The sequence below is a fragment of the Salvelinus namaycush genome, chromosome 28 (assembly GCF_016432855.1).
Source record: "Salvelinus namaycush isolate Seneca chromosome 28, SaNama_1.0, whole genome shotgun sequence".
NCBI classification, from domain to species: Eukaryota; Metazoa; Chordata; class Actinopteri; order Salmoniformes; family Salmonidae; genus Salvelinus; species Salvelinus namaycush.
The window spans coordinates 4,357,471-4,378,677 of record NC_052334.1 but is presented as its reverse complement, the minus strand read 5'-3'; the positions used below and the strand labels follow the sequence as shown (position 1 = coordinate 4,378,677).

The following is a 21,207-nucleotide window of genomic DNA, read 5'->3' as shown; positions in this document are numbered from 1 at the left end:
GTGCAGTTGCAAACCGTAGTCTGGCTTTTTTTAATGGAGGTTTTGGAGCAGTGGCTTTTTCCTTGCTGAGCGGCCTTTCAGGTTATGTCAATATAGGACTCGTTTTACTGTGGATATACATACTTTTGTACCTGTTTCCTCCAGCATCTTCACAAGGTCCTTTGCTGTTGTTCTGGGATTGATTTGCACCAAAGTAGATTCATCTCTAGGAGACAGAACGCGAGTCCTTCCTGAGCGGTATGACGGCTGCATGGTCCCATGGTATTTATACTTGCGTACTATTGTTTGTACAGATGAACGTGGTACCTTCAGGCGTTTAGAAATTGCTCCCAAGGATGAACCAAACTTGTGGAGTTATACAATTTTTTTTCTGAGGTCTTGGCTGATTTCTTTTGATTTTCCCATGATGTCAAGTGAAGAGGCACTGAGTTTTGAAAGTAGGCCTTGAAATACAACCACAGGTACACCTCCAATTGACTCAAATTATGTCAATTAGCCTATCAGAAGCTTCTAAAGCCATGACTTTTATTTTATGAAATTTTCCAAGCTGTTGAAAGGCACAGTCAATTTAGTGTATGTTAACTTCTGACCCACTGGAATTGTGATACAGTGCATTATACGTGAAATAATCTGTCTGTAAACAATTGTTGGAAAAATGATTTGTGTCATGCACAAAGTAGATCTCCTAACCGACTTGCCAAAACTATAGCTTGTTAACAAGAAATGTGTGGAGTGGTTGAAAAACTAGTTTTAATGATTCCAACCTATGTGTATGTAAACCTACGACTTCAACTGTATAACCCAAACAAAAGAGCGAGGTGTAATAACAAGTAACACGGTATGTAAACCTACGACTTCAACTGTATAACCCAAACAAAAGAGCGAGGTGTAATAACCAGTAACACGGTATGTAAACCTACGACTTCAACTGTATAACCCAAACAAAAGAGCGAGGTGTAATAACCAGTAACACGGTATGTAAACCGTAATACCATGTACAGTAAACGTAGCCAGAAAGCCGATACCACAGAGCACAGGTACTCACAAGACCAACAGATATGGAACAATAATCAACGAAGACAATGGGGAACAGAGGGCAGAATTATACACATACTAATCAGGGAGAATAGGAACCAGGTGTGCGTAATGAGACAAGACAGTCCGGGGTCGGTGGTAATGAATCTAGTTCAGTGACTCCTAGAAGGCCCGGTGACGTAGACCTCTGGAGCTGGTGAACGAGATGAGCAGCAGAACCGGGGGGATCCGTGACACTACTGTGAAGTTTTAACCTTCACTATTACGGTGGAATGTTTTGTCCAGGAAGTTGTCTAAAAGGGATTGAATTTGTTGTTGCATAATTGTTTTTTGGTAGGTTTTTACACTACATTATTTCCATCTATAGCATTTCTTAATATTGTGTAGTTCCTTTGGCTTTGATGCCTCATGATTAAGTATTGCTCTGTTCAATTAGACCCTCAGAAACGTTTACAGATGCACAATTGAGAGCATCCTGTCAGGCTGTATCACCGCCTGGTACAGTAACTGCACCGCCCGCAACCTCAGGGCTCTCCAGAGGGTGGTTGGTCCGTGGTCCGTGGCCGTTTCTTTCGCGTTGGGGACGACAGTTGTTGACAACTGTAGCATTGTAGCTGAGCCTAACCCTTTTCCTAACCTTAACCTCAGTCTCCTAACCTGCCACACTAATTCACCTAACCTGCCACATTAATTATACTAACCTGCCACGTTAATTATACTAACCTGCCACGTTAGTTATACTAACCTGCCACGTTAATTATACTAACCTACCACGTTAGTTATACTAACCTGCCACGTTAATTATACTAACCTACCACGTTAGTTATACTAACCTGCCACGTTAATTATACTAACCTACCACGTTAGTTATACTAACCTGCCACGTTAATTATACTAACCTGCCACGTTAATTATACTAACCTGCCACGTTAATTATACTAACCTGCCACGTTAGTTATACTAACCTGCCACGTTAATTATACTAACCTGCCACGTTAGTTATACTAACCTGCCACGTTAAATATACTAACCTGCCACGTTAATTATACTAACCTGCCACGTTAGTTATACTAACCTGCCACGTTAATTATACTAACCTACCACGTTAGTTATACTAACCTGCCACGTTAATTATACTAACCTGCCACGTTAATTATACTAACCTGCCACGTTAATTATACTAACCTGCCACGTTAATTATACTAACCTGCCACGTTAATTATACTAACCTGCCACGTTAGTTATACTAACCTGCCACGTTAATTATACTAACCTGCCACGTTAGTTATACTAACCTGCCACGTCAGTTATACTAACCTGCCACGTTAGTTATACTAACCTGCCACGTTAATTATACTAACCTGCCACGTTAATTATACTAACCTGCCACGTTAGTTATACTAACCTGCCACGTTAGTTATACTAACCTGCCACGTTAATTATACTAACCTGCCACGTTAATTATACTAACCTGCCACGTTAGTTATACTAACCTGCCACGTTAATTATACTAACCTGCCACGTTAATTATACTAACCTGCCACGTTAGTTATACTAACCTGCCACGTTAGTTATACTAACCTGCCACGTTAATTATACTAACCTGCCACGTTAATTATACTAACCTGCCACGTTAATTATACTAACCTGCCACGTTAATTATACTAACCTGCCACGTTAGTTATACTAACCTGCCACGTTAGTTATACTAACCTGCCACGTTAGTTATACTAACCTGCCACGTTAATTATACTAACCTGCCACGTTAGTTATATTAACCTGCCACGTTAGTTATACTAACCTGCCACGTTAATTATACTAACCTGCCACGTTAATTATACTAACCTGCCACGTTAATTATACTAACCTGCCACGTTAATTATACTAACCTGCCACGTTAGTTATACTAACCTGCCACGTTAATTATACTAACCTGCCACGTTAATTATACTAACCTGCCACGTTAATTATACTAACCTGCCACGTTAATTATACTAACCTGCAACGTTAATTATACTAACCTGCCACGTTAGTTATACTAACCTGCCACGTTAGTTATACTAACCTGCCACGTTAATTATACTAACCTGCCACGTTAGTTATACTAACCTGCCACGTTAATTATACTAACCTGCCACGTTAATTATACTAACCTGCCACGTTAGTTATACTAACCTGCCACGTTAGTTATTCTAACCTGCCACGTTAGTTATTCTAACCTGCCACGTTAATTATACTAACCTGCCACGTTAATTATACTAACCTGTTATGTAAACAAATCATCTGTGTCAAGAAAACATCAGTCTCATAACACCGGAACTGATCAACGACAGCTATCAATAGATGTGTCCTGATATCCGGGAACACTCACATCAAGAAACGGCTTATTCTCTGTGGGTGGAACACAACGATAATTATCTGGACAAAAGTGTGTTGTTTTGAAGACACTTTAGCCTGAGATTTCCGAGATCCCAGTTGTTTTGAATGCAGCATAAAAACTTGGGGGGGGAGGGGGGGGAATAGTTCTGGTCATCCAACTCGGAATTCTAACTCGGGAACTCGGGCCTCTTTGTAGCGCTCAGACTTTTCGACCTGAAGATCACTGACGTCATGATTTGACCTCGTTCCCAGTTGTCTTGAAAACACTAATAATCTTTGTCTAATGCTGCATTCAAAACAACTGGAAACTCTGAAAAATATGAGTTTAAATCTAGAAAGAGGCCTGATTTCCTGAGTTCTAATTCCGAGTTGGATGACTGTTCAAATCGATTTTTCCCCAGTTGTTTTTTTCAGAGTTCTCAGTTGTTTTGAACCCTGCATTAACCCCTACCCTTAACCCATTTTACATTTCAACTTCAATGGGGTGACGTCAGAGTTGGGCCGTCTCAAGGAATCCCTTTTAGTTGGGGCTTTCAGGACAACTGGGAACTTGGGCTGAGTTTGATCTCGGGCTGCGGTGAAGCGAGACGGTTTATGGTGGTTGGAAGAGCGCGCTTGTTTGAAATGGAAAAGCGTTTGGCGGTAGCTTTCGATAAAGAAGAACATCAAGACGAAGCAGCTGTTTTATAAGTGGGATGAACTGTTGAGCGCTACATCCTGAGGGGTTCCTGCTGATCGTACGGAGGTTGTGACAGCCGGTTAAATGGCATCCCTTGAGAAGGCAAGAACAAGATGTATGTCAGGAGAAGTGCAGTATTATCATAGAATGGAGGGAAAAAGAGAGGCTGAGGAGGTCTAAGAGAGCGAGGGAGGAAGAGGTATGAGAGAGGGAGGAAGAGGAGGTCTAAGAGAGAGAGCGAGAGAGGGAGGAAGAGGAGGTATAAGAGAGAGAGACAGAGGAGGTCTAAGAGAGAGAGCGAGAGAGGGAGGAAGAGGAGGTATAAGAGAGAGAGACAGAGGAGGTCTAAGAGAGAGAGAGAGAGGGAGGAAGATGAGGTCTAAGAGAGAGAAGGAGGAAGCGGGTGAGCTTGAGTCTGTTAAAAAATTGTAGAAAAAAGGGAGATGGTTTGTTAAAGAATGGTAGAAAGTGTAAGCAGAGGAAGACAGGAGGAGAAATGGAAGTGAATGAGGTCAAAGTATTAGAGGTGGTAGGTGTGGTGAAGTTCTTGGAGCCCGAGGCTTTCACCAAGGGTCAGGTTAAAGATGAGTCCGTGACAGTAGGAGTGACGTTTTTGGAAAAAGTGGACCCTTGCCTTTTGGCTGATCCATTTGTGGTTTCCGGGTGGGTAAAAACAGAGTTGGTTGCTGTGGAATCGGTGACGGTAACCAGAAGTGGTCTTGTGATAATTGTTTGTGTTTCTGCTGGTCAGAGGGAAACAGTCATTGTCTGTTCTTTTGAGTTTTGATGTTGTCTTTGCCCAACAAAGTGACGTTAGGATATATAAGCAATCCTGTACGAGCTTTTGTGCCGAATACATTACGTTGTTACAGGTGTGAGGTTTATGGGCATGTGGCAGCAGTGTGTAGCTAGGAGGTTCCTAGGTGTGAGAAGTGTGCAGAAGTGCATGAGACAAAGGAATGTGTAGCATTGGGGAAAGTAGTGGTATGTGTTAATAGTCGGGGTGCCCATGGGGCTGGGGATCAGAAATGTCCCGTGAGAGAGAGGGAGGAAGAGGAGGCATTGGGGAAAGTAGTGGTCTGTGTTAATTGTAGGGGTGCCCATGGGGCTGGGGATCAGAAATGTCCCGTGAGAGAGAGTGAGGAAGAGGAGGCATTGGGGAAAGTAGTGGTCTGTGTTAATAGTCGGGGTGCCCATGGGGCTGGGGATCAGAAATGTCCCGTGAGAGAGATGCAGGTTGAGGTTTCCAGGGTTGGAGTAGTGAAGAAGTTGTCATATGCTGAGGCAGTGAAGAAAGTAGAGGAAGATGGGTCAAGGTGGAGGGATCCTGAGAGGAGTGGTGTGACTAGTAGATCTGTACCAGTACAGAGGGAGGGATCCTGAAAGGAGTGGTGTGACTAGTAGATCTGTACCAGTACAGAGGGAGGGATCCTGAGAGGAGTGGTGTGACTAGTAGATCTGTACCAGTACAGAGGGAGGGATCCTGAGAGGAGTGGTGTGACTAGTAGATCTGTTCCAGAACAGAGGGAGGGATCCTGAGAGGACTGGTGTGACTAGTAGATCTGTACCAGAACAGAGGGAGGGATCCTGAGAGGAGGGGTGTGACTAGTAGATCTGTACCAGAACAGAGGGAGGGATCCTGAGAGGAGTGGTGTGACTAGTAGATCTGTACCAGAACAGAGGGAGGGATCCTGAGAGGAGTGGTGTGACTAGTAGATCTGTACCAGTACAGAGGGAGGGATCCTGAGAGGACTGGTGTGACTAGTAGATCTGTACCAGAACAGAGGGAGGGATCCTGAGAGGAGTGGTGTGACTAGTAGATCTGTACCAGAACAGAGGGAGGGATCCTGAGAGGAGGGGTGTGACTAGTAGATCTGTTCCAGAACAGAGGGAAGGATCCTGAGAGGAGTAGTGTGACTAGTAGATCTGTACCAGAACAGAGGGAGGGATCCTGAGAGGACTGGTGTGACTAGTAGATCTGTACCAGTACAGAGGGAGGGATCCTGAGAGGAGTGGTGTGACTAGTAGATCTGTACCAGAACAGAGGGAGGGATCCTGAGAGGAGTGGTGTGACTAGTAGATCAGTACCAGAACAGAGGGAGGGATCCTGAGAGGAGTGGTGTGACTAGTAGATCTGTACCAGAACAGAGGGAGGGATCCTGAGAGGAGTGGTGTGACTAGTAGATCTGTTCCAGAACAGAGGGAGGGATCCTGAGAGGAGTGGTGTGACTAGTAGATCTGTACCAGAACAGAGGGAGGGATCCTGAGAGGACTGGTGTGACTAGTAGATCTGTACCAGTACAGAGGGAGGGATCCTGAGAGGAGTGGTGTGACTAGTAGATCTGTACCAGAACAGAGGGAGGGATCCTGAGAGGAGGGGTGTGACTAGTAGATCTGTACCAGAACAGAGGGAGGGATCCTGAGAGGAGGGGTGTGACTAGTAGATCTGTACAGGAACAGAGGGAGGGATCCTGAGAGGAGTGGTGTGACTAGTAGATCTGTACCAGAACAGAGGGAGGGATCCTGAGAGGAGTGGTGTGACTAGTAGATCTGTTCCAGAACAGAGGGAGGGATCCTGAGAGGAGTGGTGTGACTAGTAGATCAGTACCAGAACAGAGGGAGGGATCCTGAGAGGAGTGGTGTGACTAGTAGATCTGTACCAGAACAGAGGGAGGGATCCTGAAAGGAGTGGTGTGACTAGTAGATCAGTACCAGAACAGAGGGAGGGATCCTGAAAGGAGTGGTGTGACTAGTAGATCTGTACCAGAACAGAGGGAGGGATCCTGAGAGGAGGGGTGTGACTAGTAGATCTGTACCAGTACAGAGGGAGGGATCCTGAGAGGACTGGTGTGACTAGTAGATCTGTACCAGTACAGAGGGAGGGATCCTGAGAGGAGTGGTGTGACTAGTAGATCTGTACCAGAACAGAGGGAGGGATCCTGAGAGGAGGGGTGTGACTAGTAGATCTGTACCAGAACAGAGGGAGGGATCCTGAGAGGAGTGGTGTGACTAGTAGATCTGTACCAGAACAGAGGGAGGGATCCTGAGAGGAGGGGTGTGACTAGTAGATCTGTACCAGTACAGAGGGAGGGATCCTGAGAGGACTGGTGTGACTAGTAGATCTGTACCAGTACAGAGGGAGGGATCCTGAAAGGAGTGGTGTGACTAGTAGATCTGTACCAGAACAGAGGGAGGGATCCTTAGAGGAGTGGTGTGACTAGTAGATCTGTACCAGAACAGAGGGAGGGATCCTGAGAGGAGTGGTGTGACTAGTAGATCTGTACCAGAACAGAGGGGGGGATCCTGAGAGGAGTGGTGTGACTAGTAGATCTGTACCAGTACAGAGGGAGGGATCCTGAGAGGAGTGGTGTGACTAGTAGATCTGTTCCAGAACAGAGGGAGGGATCCTGAGAGGACTGGTGTGACTAGTAGATCTGTACCAGAACAGAGGGATAAACCAACAAGTGATATGTTTCAGTAAGATTGGATTTATAGCATTTATAGCAATGGTTATCAACTGTACTGCAGCGATGGAACATAAGTCGCAGAAAATGGAGGTTGGGAAAGGGGGATACCTAGTCAGTTGTCCAACTGAATGTATTCAACTGAAATGAGTCTTCTGCATTTAACCCCTCTGAATCAGAGGTTGTGGTGGCAGCTACAGAGAGGTATTTGGGTGTGTGAGACTTGACATCAGTAGAGTTACAGGGTGTGTTAAGTGGTGGTGTCCCATCCTTTCAGGTTGTTAGCCTGAAGTAGGACTAAATACATTTAAATAGTGCAGGTGCTTCTACACCTGCATTGCTTGCTGTTTGGGGTTTTAGGCTGGGTTTCTGTACAGCACTTTGAGATATCAGCTGATGTACGAAGGGCTATATAAATAAATTTGATTTGAGTAGGGTGGTGTTATTTTGTATTATTTTATTTATTATTATTTAAAAAAGTGTGAGTGTTGTGTTAGACTGTGACACCAATCAGGCCTTCGACGACTGGAATTGTCCACCCCTGTGTTAGATGTTTTTTTATTATTTTTTTAAAGTTAAGTACAAGGGAGTTGTACTCCAGTCTAGTAGGTGGCGGTAATGCAACATTTATTGGATGCCAAACCGCCGTTAAACCTCATCCAAGAAGAACTGCGAATTTGAAGAAAAAAAACGAAGTAAAATCATGAAGTCTGTGATCATCAGGTCGGAGCTCTAGAAAGATGCCCGAATTTATAAACTTGGAATTCCGAGTTGGATGACAGTTCAAGAAATATTCCCCCCCCCCGTTGGAGCGCGTTTCTTCCCGACTACCCAGTTGTCTTGGAAGCACTGAAGTCAGAGATGCCCGAGTTCCCAGGTGTTTTGAACGCAGCATCCCTTTTCCCTGTCTGCGTTCTGTAGTTTCTTGCTTCACTCTAGAAGGCAACGGGTGACAGATCTCTGTGGCTAGATATCAGCCAGCAAGCAACACAAAAATGGCGTTCACATTCGCGGCCTTTTGTTACATGCTTGCGTTATTGCTTACGGCCGCTCTCATTTTCTTCGCTATTTGGCATGTAAGTAGCTATATTGGTATCATAATCAAACAGTATGACTTGAACTATAATGATCTAGCTAGGCAATATAGATAACCAACGTTTTGCAATGAACCAGTTGCGAAGAGGCTTGTCATCCGTTAAACTAACCAAGAATGAATGGCACCCATCCGTGCTGTTTGACCGAAAAGACCGAATCATTTGTTTTCATTCGCTATCAAAAATATCTGGCCTACCTTTCTAAACTAACATTTTGTTAAACTCCTTATATAAACGTCAGCCAGCTAGCAAATTAGATCGACATCCGTTAACGTTACCAGAGCTAGCTAAATGGTAACGCTATCAGTTTATACTAGCTAGGTAGCTAACTATACTGAACAAAAATATAAACGCAACAATTAACGATTTTAATGAGTTACAGTTCATATAAGGACATCTCTATTGAAATAAATCCATCATTGGGCCCTAATCGCAGCCATACGCCCAGCCAATCGGAATTAGTTTTTCCCCACAAAAGGGCTTTATTAGACAGAAAATACTCCTCAGTTTCATCAGCTGTCCGGATGGCTTGTCAGACGAACCCGGATGTGGAGGTCCTGGGTTGGCGTGGTTACACGTGGTCTGCTGTTTTGATGAAGATTAGACATACTGACAAATTCTCTAAAACGATGGAGGTGGCTTATGGTAGAGAAATTCTGGTGGACATTCCTGCAGTCAGCATGCCATTTGCACGCTCCCTCAACTTGAGACACCTGTGTCATTGATGTGACAAAACTCCACATTTTAGGTGCCTTTTTATTGTCCCCAACACAAGGTCCACCTGTGTAATGATCATGCTGTTTAATCAGCTTCTTGATATGCCACACCTGTCAGGTGGATGGCTTATCTTGGTAAAGGAGAAATGCTCACTAGTGTAACGGATGTGAAATGGCTAGCTAGTTAGCGGGTACGCGCTAGTAGCGTTTCAATCAGTTACGTCACTTGCTCTGAAACCTAGAAGTAGTGTTGCCCCTTGCTCTGCAAGGGCCGTGGCCTTTGTGGAGCGATGGGTAACGATGCTTCGTGGGCGACCGTTGTTGATGTGTGCAGAGGGTCCCTGGTTCGCGCCCGTGTCGGGGCGAGGGGACGTACTAAAGTTATACTGTTACATTGGTGCTGTGACCCGGATCACTGGTTGCTGCGGAAAAGGAGGAGGTTGAAGGGGGTGAGTGTAACGGATGTGAAATGGCTAGCTAGTTAGCGGGTACGCGCTAGTAGCGTTTCAATCAGTTACGTCACTTGCTCTGAAACCTAGAAGTAGTGTTGCCCCTTGCTCTGCAAGGGCCGTGGCCTTTGTGGAGCGATGGGTAACGATGCTTCGTGGGCGACCGTTGTTGATGTGTGCAGAGGGTCCCTGGTTCGCGCCCGTGTCGGGGCGAGGGGACGTACTAAAGTTATACTGTTACACTAACAGGGATGTAAACACATTTGTGCACAAAATGAGAGAATTAAGTTTTTTGTGCGTATGGAACATTTCTGGGATATTTTATTTCAGCTCATGAAACATGGGACCAACACTGAGTTTATATTTTTGTTCAGTGTAGTTAACGTTAGCTTCATACATTTCAAACAGGTGAACACGGTAGTTGACTAGCAAGCTAAACTAGCTAGCTTATGCAGTAATTAACCGGGGCCTCGTTGTTAGGTGATGGAAATCACCTGATTTGATTGCTGTCATTCTCGGTCATGTTACCTTTTTTTTGTCCCAGTCATCTATATTCTAACCTTTCAATTCTACTTAGATATTTTCGATCCCTTTGAATCGTCCCATTAGCTAAAGACTTACTGTGTTGGGATTTCATTTTCTAATCCCCAGACTCACATAATGTTGCTGGCCCTAACACTGTACCCAAACTGTCCACACGTGTGCGCAAATTGATTTTGTCCCTCCACACCAAATGTTATCAGGAAAATATCAAAACAAACTCTGAACCAATTATATTAATTTGGGGACAGGTCGAAAAGCATTAAACATTTATGGCAATTTAAGCTAGCTAGCTTGCGGTTGCTAGCTAATTTGTCCTGGGATATGTAACAACTCAACGTTTATACTCCTACAATTAATCCACACACAAAACGGTCAACCGACTCGTTTCTAGTCATCTCTCCTCCTTCCAGGCTTTTTCTTCTTTGGACTTTATATGGCGATTGGCATCTCATAGTTACCATGTCGACCGACCAAACTCAGTTCGTCTGTCAATCACCCACATGGGTATATGCTGCTATAAACCAATGAGATGGGAGAGGCAGGACTTGCACCTCGTTCAACGTCACAAATAGAACTGACTTCTATTTTAGCGCTTGGCAGCGCAGACGGTCGTTGGTGAGCAGTGTGTGTGCAATAATTGAATAACGTGTGTTTAAATTTATTTTGCAACGCTCGCGCACGCACGCAACGTAAGTGGTGTGGTCAGCATGTTATGTTTGTCGTACCAGCCATTGTTGTAGGCGAGTTGTACCCGGAGGGCATTGAAAAAAATAAATAGGAGGATATGTATTCTCTATGAAAGACAACAGCTGTTAATGTTTCCCCTCGCTGCTTATGGCCATTGGCCAGGACATTTCAATCTGCAGCCTTTTGTTTTTGTTCAATGATCCAGAATGGGGAAGTCATTTACTTAACACGTGTTCTCTCTTTCTCTCCAGATCATTGCATTTGATGAACTGAAGACTGATTACAAGAATCCGATAGACCAATGTAACACATTAAATCCGGTAAGTAAAGACTTAATGGTTGCAGGGAACATCTTTCTCATGACTTCTTTGACTGTATACTGATCTGCTTTCTATAATATGTGCAGTCAGGCCGGATGAGGTTACGGTCTGGCCGGATGAGGTTACGGTCAGGCCGGATGAGGTTACGGCCTGGCGGTCAGGCCGGATGAGGTTACGGTCAGGCCGGATGAGGTTACGGCCTGGCGGTCAGGCCGGATGAGGTTGCGGCCTGGCGGTCAGGCCGGATGAGGTTGCGGCCTGGCGGTCAGGCCGGATGAGGTTGCGGCCTGGCGGTCAGGCCGGATGAGGTTGCGGCCTGGCGGTCAGGCCGGATGAGGTTGCGGCCTGGCGGTCAGGCCGGATGAGGTTGCGGCCTGGCGGTCAGGCCGGATGAGGTTGCGGCCTGGCGGTCAGGCCGGATGAGGTTGCGGCCTGGCGGTCAGGCCGGATGAGGTTGCGGCCTGGCGGTCAGGCCGGATTATAACCTAACTGTTATTAATCTATAGTGATCTTGTCAGTTGTCAAACTCTTAACACTTTGTTTTTTGTAATCTGCATTTTTTTATGTACCATTTTTAATGGCATAAAGACAGTTGAAAAGGTCTAAAAGAATTGAACGTTTGTACCAATCTCTGATATAAAATGCTGTTTCGGTCTCCAGTCATTCTGCACAGGGGGAGTGTTTTGCAAACGTCTTTTTCAGTCAACAAATCTCAAGAGACTAATTTACAGCAGGGTTATTGATTCAAGCCTGAACTTTCTGTGCTCATTGGTATTAGAAATGACCAGGCTCTATGCAGCTCATAGGATGTCTTGTCTAAGACCGTTAGACCTCGACTCAGTCAGCCTAACATCCTCAAGAGTTGAGTCCAATGAGGAAGTCAAGTAAATGTGGGGGAAAAAACAGTCATGTGTACAACAGGTCTCAATGTCACTACGTTGCATTGCTTCCTGTGTGTGTGTGTGTGTGTGTGTGTGTGTGTGTGTGTGTGTGTGTGTGTGTGTGTGTGTGTGTGTGTGTGTGTGTGTGTGTGTGTGTGTGTGTGTGTGTGTGCCTGCTGTGTCACCCAGTGTATTTTCTCCATGAGATATTTAACGATTGGAAAGTACAGGGTAGACGGGAGTTTGAACCCGTTTTACCAGACTTCCATGTACGTAAAGGGCTCTTGACTTCATTGTTTTCATCTTGGCCATGTTCTGTTATAATCTCCACCCGGCACAGCCAGAAGAGGACTGGCCACCCCTCATAGCCTGGTTCCTCTAGGTTTCTTCCTAGGCTTTGGCCTTTCTAGGGAGTTTTTCCTAGCCACCGTGCTTCTACACCTGCATTGCTGGCTGTTTGGGGTTTTAGGCTGGGTTTCTGTACAGCACTTTGAGACATCAGCTGATGTAAGGGCTTTTTCATACAATTTTTTTTTTTTTTAAACATCAAAGTGTAATGAAAGTGGGTGAAGATTAAACCATTTTAAGAGAAACCTCTTTTCAAGCTGGGCTGAAATGTATTTGGGGACACTTATTCTAAACATTAAGGTTGGATCCCTATGAGCTCTGGTCAAAAGTAGTGCACTATATAGGGAATAGGGTGCCATAGAGCTCTGGTCAAAAGTAGTGCACTATATAGGGAATAGGGTGCCATAGAGCTCTGGTCTAAAGTAGTGCACTATATAGGGAATAGGGTCCCATTTGGGGCGGTCTTGGTCAGTAGGAGGTTGAGTTATATTATACAGGAAGAGGGTTCATCAAAAGCATTGGGACGTGCAGAGACACATGGACGTAGGTACCAATGTTGTTATTGATGACCGTAGTGCTACATATACAGAGGTTAACTGAAAAGACTTGCAAATGCTCAGAGCATGACAGCCAACTTCTGTTTGCATGTAGTGTTTTGATAAGATGCGGCAAGTAGCCTAGTGGTTAGAGCGTTGGGCCAGGAACCGAAAGGATGCTCGATCGAATCCCCGACCTGACAAAGTAAAAAAATAAATCTGTCGTTCTGCCCCTGAACAAGGCAGTGTTCGCCGGTGGGCCGTTATTGTAAATAAAAATATGTTCTTGACGGACTTGCCTAGTTTAAATAAAGGTTACCAAAAAAAAAAGAGTACCCTTGTAATATCCCTACTATAAAATGACCCGTTATAACCAGGATTTACTATTATATAATACCGTCTTTCCCAAGGAGATTATTTTATTAAGTCAATGTTTTTGAAGTAGGGGTTAGCCTACATTTAGGGTGTTAGGGTGCCTATAATATTTAAAGTATTCTAGTCACACTGACAGATGTCCTACAGTTGATTGTGGGATTTTGTGAGGACAGACAGGAGGCTCTTTAAACCAGGAGTGTATGGGATTAAACAACACATTAACTGTGGTTCTCAGGACGGGTTAATCCGTGCTTTGTGTTACCCTCGCCTGGACTATTCAGCTGTAGTGTCGTACGACAACCCTACTGCCTTTTCTATGACTTAAGGCAGCCAATACAAAAGAGCAGCTGGGGAAGAATCAGTAACAAAATAATGTAATGCTTCAAAATGTTGAGTATTTTTTTCTCAAATTGCATTCTAGACTTGTGTTTTTAAGGGTCGTTTGCGAACACGACAGTAGATGTGATTTTTGGCTCAACCTTTTTATATTCACATCTGGGGTTCGGGAACGGAGAATCTTAACACCCTCAAGCTCAGCCTTTTTTATTTTTTGAGATCACTGATTGGATAGTGAAGACATTAGGAGATCACTGATTGGATAGTGAAGACATTAGGAGGTCACTGATTGGATAGTAAAGACATTAGGAGGTCACTGATTGGATAGTAAAGACATTAGGAGGTCACTGATTGGATAGTAAAGACATTAGGAGGTCACTGATTGGATAGTCAATACATTAGGTCACTGATTGGATAGTCAATACATTAGGTCACTGGTTAGATAGTCAATACATTAGGAGGTCACTGATTGGATAGTCAATACATTAGGAGGTCACTGATTGGATAGTCAATACATTAGGAGGTCACTGATTGGATAGTCAAGACATTAGGAGGTCACTGATTGGATAGTCAAGACATTAGGAGGTCACTGATTGGATAGTCAATACATTAGGAGGTCGATGATTGGATAGTCAATACATTAGGAGGTCGATGATTGGATAGTCAATACATTAGGTCACTGATTGGATAGTCAAGACATTAGGAGGTCACTGATTGGATAGTAAATACATTAGGAGGTCACTGATTGGATAGTAAAGACATTAGGAGGAGTTACCTTACATAAAACCAAATGATTCATCTAGGCGTAGTACACCTCCCAAATGGCAACTGGTTCACTATATAGGGTACTACCTTTTTGTCCAGGGCAATTTAGACCAGAGCCATATGGGCCTTGGTCAAATGTAGGGCACTAATATATAGGTAGTATGGTGGCATATGGGCCCTGGTCAAATGTAGGGCACTAATATATAGGTAGTATGGTGGCATATGGGCCCTGGTCAAATGTAGGGCACTAATATATAGGTAGTATGGTGGCATATGGGCCCTGGTCAAATGTAGGGCACTAATATATAGGTAGTATGTTGGCATATGGGCCCTGGTCAAATGTAGGGCACTAATATATAGGTAGTATGGTGGCATATGGGCCCTGGTCAAATGTAGGGCACTAATATATAGGTAGTATGGTGGCATATGAGAAGCACTCGTACTTTTGTATTTCTGTTCAAGGTGGACGTTAGCACACTTGCAGTTTTTTTTTTACATTTACGGTTTAACCTCGGGTTTGGCAATTTTGCCCTAAATGGTTTCGGTCAATGTTCACTCAGTTCTCTGCTATGGACATTTCTATAGAATGTTTTCCAAATAGCTCCCTATTCACTATATAGTGCACTATACTGTTTCCGCTGGAAAAATGTGTTGCGGGGGTTGTGGATCCCCATGTTTTGGGGGTGTCCAACATGGATCATGTTCATGTAGGAGGACTGAGAAGCTCAGTTCTCTGACTTTAGAGGACATTCTACTTTAGAGGACATTCTACTCTTAAAATAAATGAAAATAAAATGATACTGATGCCATCTAAAATATAATTTCCACCTCCAGAAATGAGCCCAATAACATATTGATAAATTGTTTTAACATATTGGACCATCTATTTAGCCTATGCATGGTCCATATTATTATTATTATTATTGACTTGCCTAGTTAACCTTTTATTTAAATAAGTGATCAGGTATGCTATTAGCAATAAGCATTATCACCTGTAGCCCAACTGCTATAAACGGGCTGAAATATGGAGTCGCCTGTCTGTTGGTTTGATCGTTAGTAGCGAAGCAGGTGAGCTGGAAACCAAATCAGCTGGCGGGTGGAATGAAGACACTTTCAACGTGTGGGTGTTGGCTCGTGGGTCACAAAAATTATATTGCGGGTCGGAAACATTTTAAATAAATAAAAATGAAAAAAAAATACACTTTTTAACAACACAGGAGCTTGTTGCGAATTCCATTCGGTGAGCGACGAGGCAGACAAGGCTAGCAGCATAGTGTGTAGTAGGGAATTGTCCCTTGTGTGCTGCGAAAATATTCTACATTATGTTCTCTCCCTCTCCATGTTAGAATACGACACGTTGCCAAGTTTACTTTCCTTAGATAGCCATTTTAGCATAAACTAGACTAACGTAGGCCTAACCGGAGAAATAAAAACCTTTCTGATAAGGGAATAAGTTACGTCGTCACCGTGGAAACGGGTGCTGCGCGAGGACAACAACGCGGTAGATGGGTTACGCAGCCTGCACAAAGTGCAAGCATGTAGGCCGATTTGTTTTAAATAATTGTTAATAAGCCTATTAAATTATTTATTATTTAACCAGGCAAGTCAGTTAAGAACAAATTCTTTATTTACAATGACGGCCTACACCGGCCAAACCCGGAAGACGCTGGGGCCAATTGTGCGCTGCCCTATCCCAATCATGGCCGGTTGTGATACAGCCTGGATTCGAACCAGGGTGTCTGTAGTGACGCCTCTCGCTCTGAGATGCACTGCCTTAGACCGCTGTTCCGCCTCCTTTTATGCAGGCTTTCGTTCATTAGACATACACAGGCCATATAAATGGTAAAACATGTGCAGCTGGCAAAGGTTTGAGTAGCCTACTAAATAAATGTCGTTTATTTTTGCAGCCTATATTAGATTCTGTTAATTCGAGTGGGATATTTATCTCACATAGAACACAGAACCACAAGCCGACTAGATAAACTATTCTACTATGTGCTTGTCAGATTGTTCTATTCATTACTTGTTTTGTTTGCAGAGGAAAAGTACATGTGGAATGTTCCAGCATTTTCAAAGTGCGCATCGGCAGAACTATATATTTTTCATGTTACATATATTTTTTGGGGGGGGGGCGTGGCTGACTATGCCACAGCTAAATGACTTCAGCAGAAACGCTGCTGCACTGCTATTGGCCAGGGCTCATAAGAAATAGGGTTCCATTTGAGACGTAGACATACATCTAGTGTAACATGACATCTACTATCACATGTTTCAATGTAGCAGTGCTGGGAACACCGCCCCTCTCCATCTGTGGGCTTTGGTCGGTCGTCACCCCACCTCTCCACAACCTCTCTTCATTTGGATGCATGTCTTTTTTTTTATGCCTGAGCCTACACCAGATGACGTCACAGTAGCTCTGTCCCTGACCTGTGGGGAAAGATGGAATCAGACGGAATGTTCCTTACAGAGTGCACTTCTTTACATCAGGGCCCTGGTCAAAAGTAGTGCACTACTTTACATCAGAGCCCTACGGGTCCTGGTCAAATGTAGTGCACTATTTAGGGAATAGGACGCACAGCTGCTGCTCTGGCTGCAGAAGCTACTGTCTCAAACGGTATCAAGGGCTTAAAACGCATGTCTTAACAGTTTAGGCCTAAATTGTTCTGTTAGTCCAAATATCTATTTAATTCATGCTCATGGTGTCCTCTGTACTTGAACATTTGTTGTACAAAGGCAACAATCATTCTATGGCCAACGCAACATGCAAGACTTGCACACATTTGCAGTCTCTGTCTCTAATTTCTACTGTATCTGTTTTCTGGCATAGCAGTGAGTACATGTCAGTGTATTTTCTTGTTGCTATGACTGCCTCAGTGTAAGGATACTGTGTTGTTTACATGTTCCTCCCAGCTGGTACTCCCGGAGTATCTCATCCATGTGTTCTTCTGCGTGATGTTCCTGTGTGCTGCAGAGTGGCTCACCCTCGGCCTCAACATGCCGCTGCTGGCCTACCACGTCTGGAGGTACGTTCAAGGGGTTTGATGTGTCACTTTAAGCAATGTACACATGCTATTTTTTTGTTTTGCCCCCCAGTGAAAACAGTAACACACTTTCTTTGAAAACATTCTAACCATTATATATATATATTTCTGCTGCGACATTCACCTTCCAATGGCAATTTTCATGATTTGTTAAAACCATTTAATGAATCTCAGCCTGGATGACAGATTTAATTTCTCTTGGATATGCGCCACTTGAAATTCTGCAGTGTTGTTTCTACGGAAACCAATGTAATAGACTTAACCATGCTGACTACAGCTAAATGTGTCATGTTTCTATAAGTAAGCCTATCTGTTTAATGCGTTTCTATAAATAGGCCTAAATGTGTTTCTCTGCAGGCACATACTCTTTACTTTTAACAGATTCAAACCCTGTGGACCTTTTTTTAAATAGTCCCGCTGCTATGAACCAACACGTTTCCTGGTTAATCATTTGTTGAAATACAGCAACATGTGTGCTGACTTCCATGCGTCATGTTTCTCTGCAGGTATACGAGCAGGCCGGTGATGAGTGGTCCAGGCCTCTATGATCCAACTACGATCATGAACGCTGACGTCTTGGCCTACTGTCAAAAGGAGGGCTGGTGCAAACTGGCCTTCTACCTCCTCTCCTTCTTCTACTATCTCTACGGGTATGTTATCTCTCCTTCTGTCTCTACGGGTATGTTATCTCTCCTGTCTCTACGGGTATGTTATCTCTACCTCCTCTCCTTCTGTCATCTCTCCTTCTGTCTCTACGGGTATGTTATCTCTCCTGTCTCTACGGGTATGTTATCTACCTCCTCTCCTTCTGTCATCTCTCCTTCTGTCTCTACGGGTATGTTATCTCTCCTGTCTCTACGGGTATGTTATCTCTACCTCCTCTCCTTCTGTCATCTCTCCTTCTGTCTCTACGGGTATGTTATCTCTCCTGTCTCTACGGGTATGTTATCTCTACCTCCTCTCCTTCTGTCATCTCTCCTTCTGTCTCTACGGGTATGTTATCTCTCCTGTCTCTACGGGTATGTTATCTACCTCCTCTCCTTCTGTCATCTCTCCTTCTGTCTCTACGGGTATGTTATCTCTCCTGTCTCTACGGGTATGTTATCTCTCCTTCCTCTCCTTCTGTCTCTACGGGTATGTTATCTCTACCTCCTCTCCTTCTGTCTCTACGGGTATGTTATCTCTCCTGTCTCTACGGGTATGTTCTCTACCTCTCCTTCTGTCTCTACGGGTATGTTATCTCTACCTCATCTCCTTCTGTCTCTACGGGTATGTTATCTCTACTTCCTCTCCTTCTGTCTCTACGGGTATGTTGTATTAACTGATCTGAGTTTTGTTTTGGGCTCATGTCCTCAGTTTAACTGAAGTGTCTTAATGAATGTTACAGTTAGTTTCAATGACGAGTTTCCCCCTAAACAATTTATTTATTTTTCTTACAGGATGATCTATGTGTTGGTGAGCTCTTAGAGGGGAAAGATCTGCATGTCGGAGATAAAACTGGTTTTAGTGGCCGCAGGAGAAGTGGGATCTGCTGCGAAGACCGACCATTCAAGATGGCTGCCGTTTAAGAGGCTGGATTGACTCTCAACACCAATGCAGTGTGCCATTACTATACAAAAACATTTCTCCCTTTTTTTCCCCCCCTTAAATGAATATTGTCGGTTTCAGTCGCAGCTGTCCTCTCGTTCAGCAGTCAACACAATGCTTTTTGAGAGGAAGAATGACCGACCTCAGAATCGTTCGTTTCCATTATTTCATGCTTTTAACATTTTTATTTAATAATCCCTACTTTTGACTGAACAAATGTGCATTGTCAGTTAATAGTAAGCAGGCTGCTCTGAATCTAACACTTAATTGACTATTAGGAAATGTGGATTTGAATTAGATGCCAAGCTTTTAAAATGTATTTAAGGTATGCAATGGGGGGGGGGGTTTATCATAATTACATAGTAAAATAGTTCTTGCCCAGACACATTTAAAACTTGAACTCACCTAAATGGGTATAAAGGGTCGAGTAGTCTTCATCATCGGATGGAAAACGTGTTGCATAGACGAGGGCCATTAGTATGGTTGTTTTAGGTTTGCCATGCTTTCTGGTCGTCTCATTCTACTTTTATAGCCCTTGTCATACATCCTCGCTTTAACAGGTGTTTCCCCCCCCCCCCCTCTTGTCAGTAGATGCTGCGTGAAGCTATAGAAATCCCAAGAAGTGATTTCATGAAAAGTTCCTTATGAGGAATATCTGTAACCATTTGAACCTGTTATGAGCTCAAAGAAAAACCAATTCCATAATTTTAATTTAGTTCCCCCCTCCCATCTAAACAACCAACTCCATTATGTTCTGTTAGTCCCCCCCCCCACCTTGAATGTTTCACTCCAATTACATTACAACCTGACACGGATGTTGCTGGAGCAGTGATGTTTTATTTTCCTCCAAGTACTTACAGATTGTGGGATTACTCTATAAAAAGAATGTTATCTAAGTATTTTCTGTATTTACCAGTTTTCCCACCCTGTAAAATCAGAGGTTGGCATGTGTGTTTTACATCCATATTTTTTTGGGGGGGCTTTAACTTCAATGTATTTATACTAGAGTAGCTCATTTCACCTAGTGAATGACAACTTGAATTATGAATCCAAATAAACCTACCCCTACTATACTCTGTACCAGATTGGTTTGATTTTCCAGTGAGGTAGCTAGGGCTGTTGAAGCTCACACGTGCTGCTGGATAGAAACTATTTAAATCTGAGTGGTATACTACGTCATTTAGCAGACATTTTGTGTAGGGGTGTGGAATTTTACTAACTTCAAGTGTTTTTTTTTTTGAAACTTAAAATACGCCACAAGTTTGACATTTTCCCGCAACTGGGTGATCAAATTAAGATCCTACATCAGTATGACTTAACGCTCTCTGCTGCACATAGATAATGTAAACTAAATCACCATCTACCTCCATTTAGTATATGCTACGAATTCAAATGTATTTGTTGTGGATAACGTTAGCTACGCTAGGTGATAGCATGGTAGCTAACCCGTACGCTATGTAGTTGCTAAAGTTGTCCGTGACGAGAGTCGAACAACCTTTCGGTTGCTAGGCATTGGACTTATAAATCATTGATCCTCGAATATAACTTATACATGCTTCATGAACTTAGTTAAATTGTCCTACCTCATCAGAAACCAAAATATAAAGTTGTTTACGCCAATATTTAAACATGGTAAAAACTATCATTTTGATATTGAGGATGGTCACTACTTGCATCCATAGCTATGATTTTGAGTGGTTACATTTCTCCTCATCTTTTTACAGAAACGGGCGGGGATGTCTTAAAAGAGAGAACTCTGTTATACATTAATTGTTAGCTCTCTAGCTAATCAATTTGATATGTATAAAACATGAGCTAGGTGGTTGACTTACCATCCTCCAGAAAACAGGGTCATGGCTAGAAGGGACATTAACGTAAAAAGTATATATATTTTTTTGATGCATTTTAGCTAAACCACCTACGGGAGCGGTCAAAATGTACACAATTGTAACCAGGAGGAAAATGACTTTGT

The 21,207-nt window shown here is 43.5% G+C and overlaps 1 protein-coding gene across 1 annotated transcript; it reads left to right on the top strand.

The window, feature by feature from the left end:
- The first annotated feature begins 8,480 nt into the window (after window positions 1-8,480).
- LOC120023671 (protein cornichon homolog 1-like) lies at window positions 8,481-20,315 on the top strand. Its single transcript, XM_038967723.1, has 5 exons — window positions 8,481-8,633; window positions 11,298-11,366; window positions 17,518-17,630; window positions 18,155-18,298; window positions 19,088-20,315. Exons 1-5 carry the CDS (start codon window positions 8,553-8,555, stop codon window positions 19,113-19,115), a joined length of 435 nt encoding a protein of 144 aa, XP_038823651.1. The 5' UTR covers window positions 8,481-8,552; the 3' UTR covers window positions 19,116-20,315.
- Window positions 20,316-21,207: the final 892 nt, after the last annotated feature.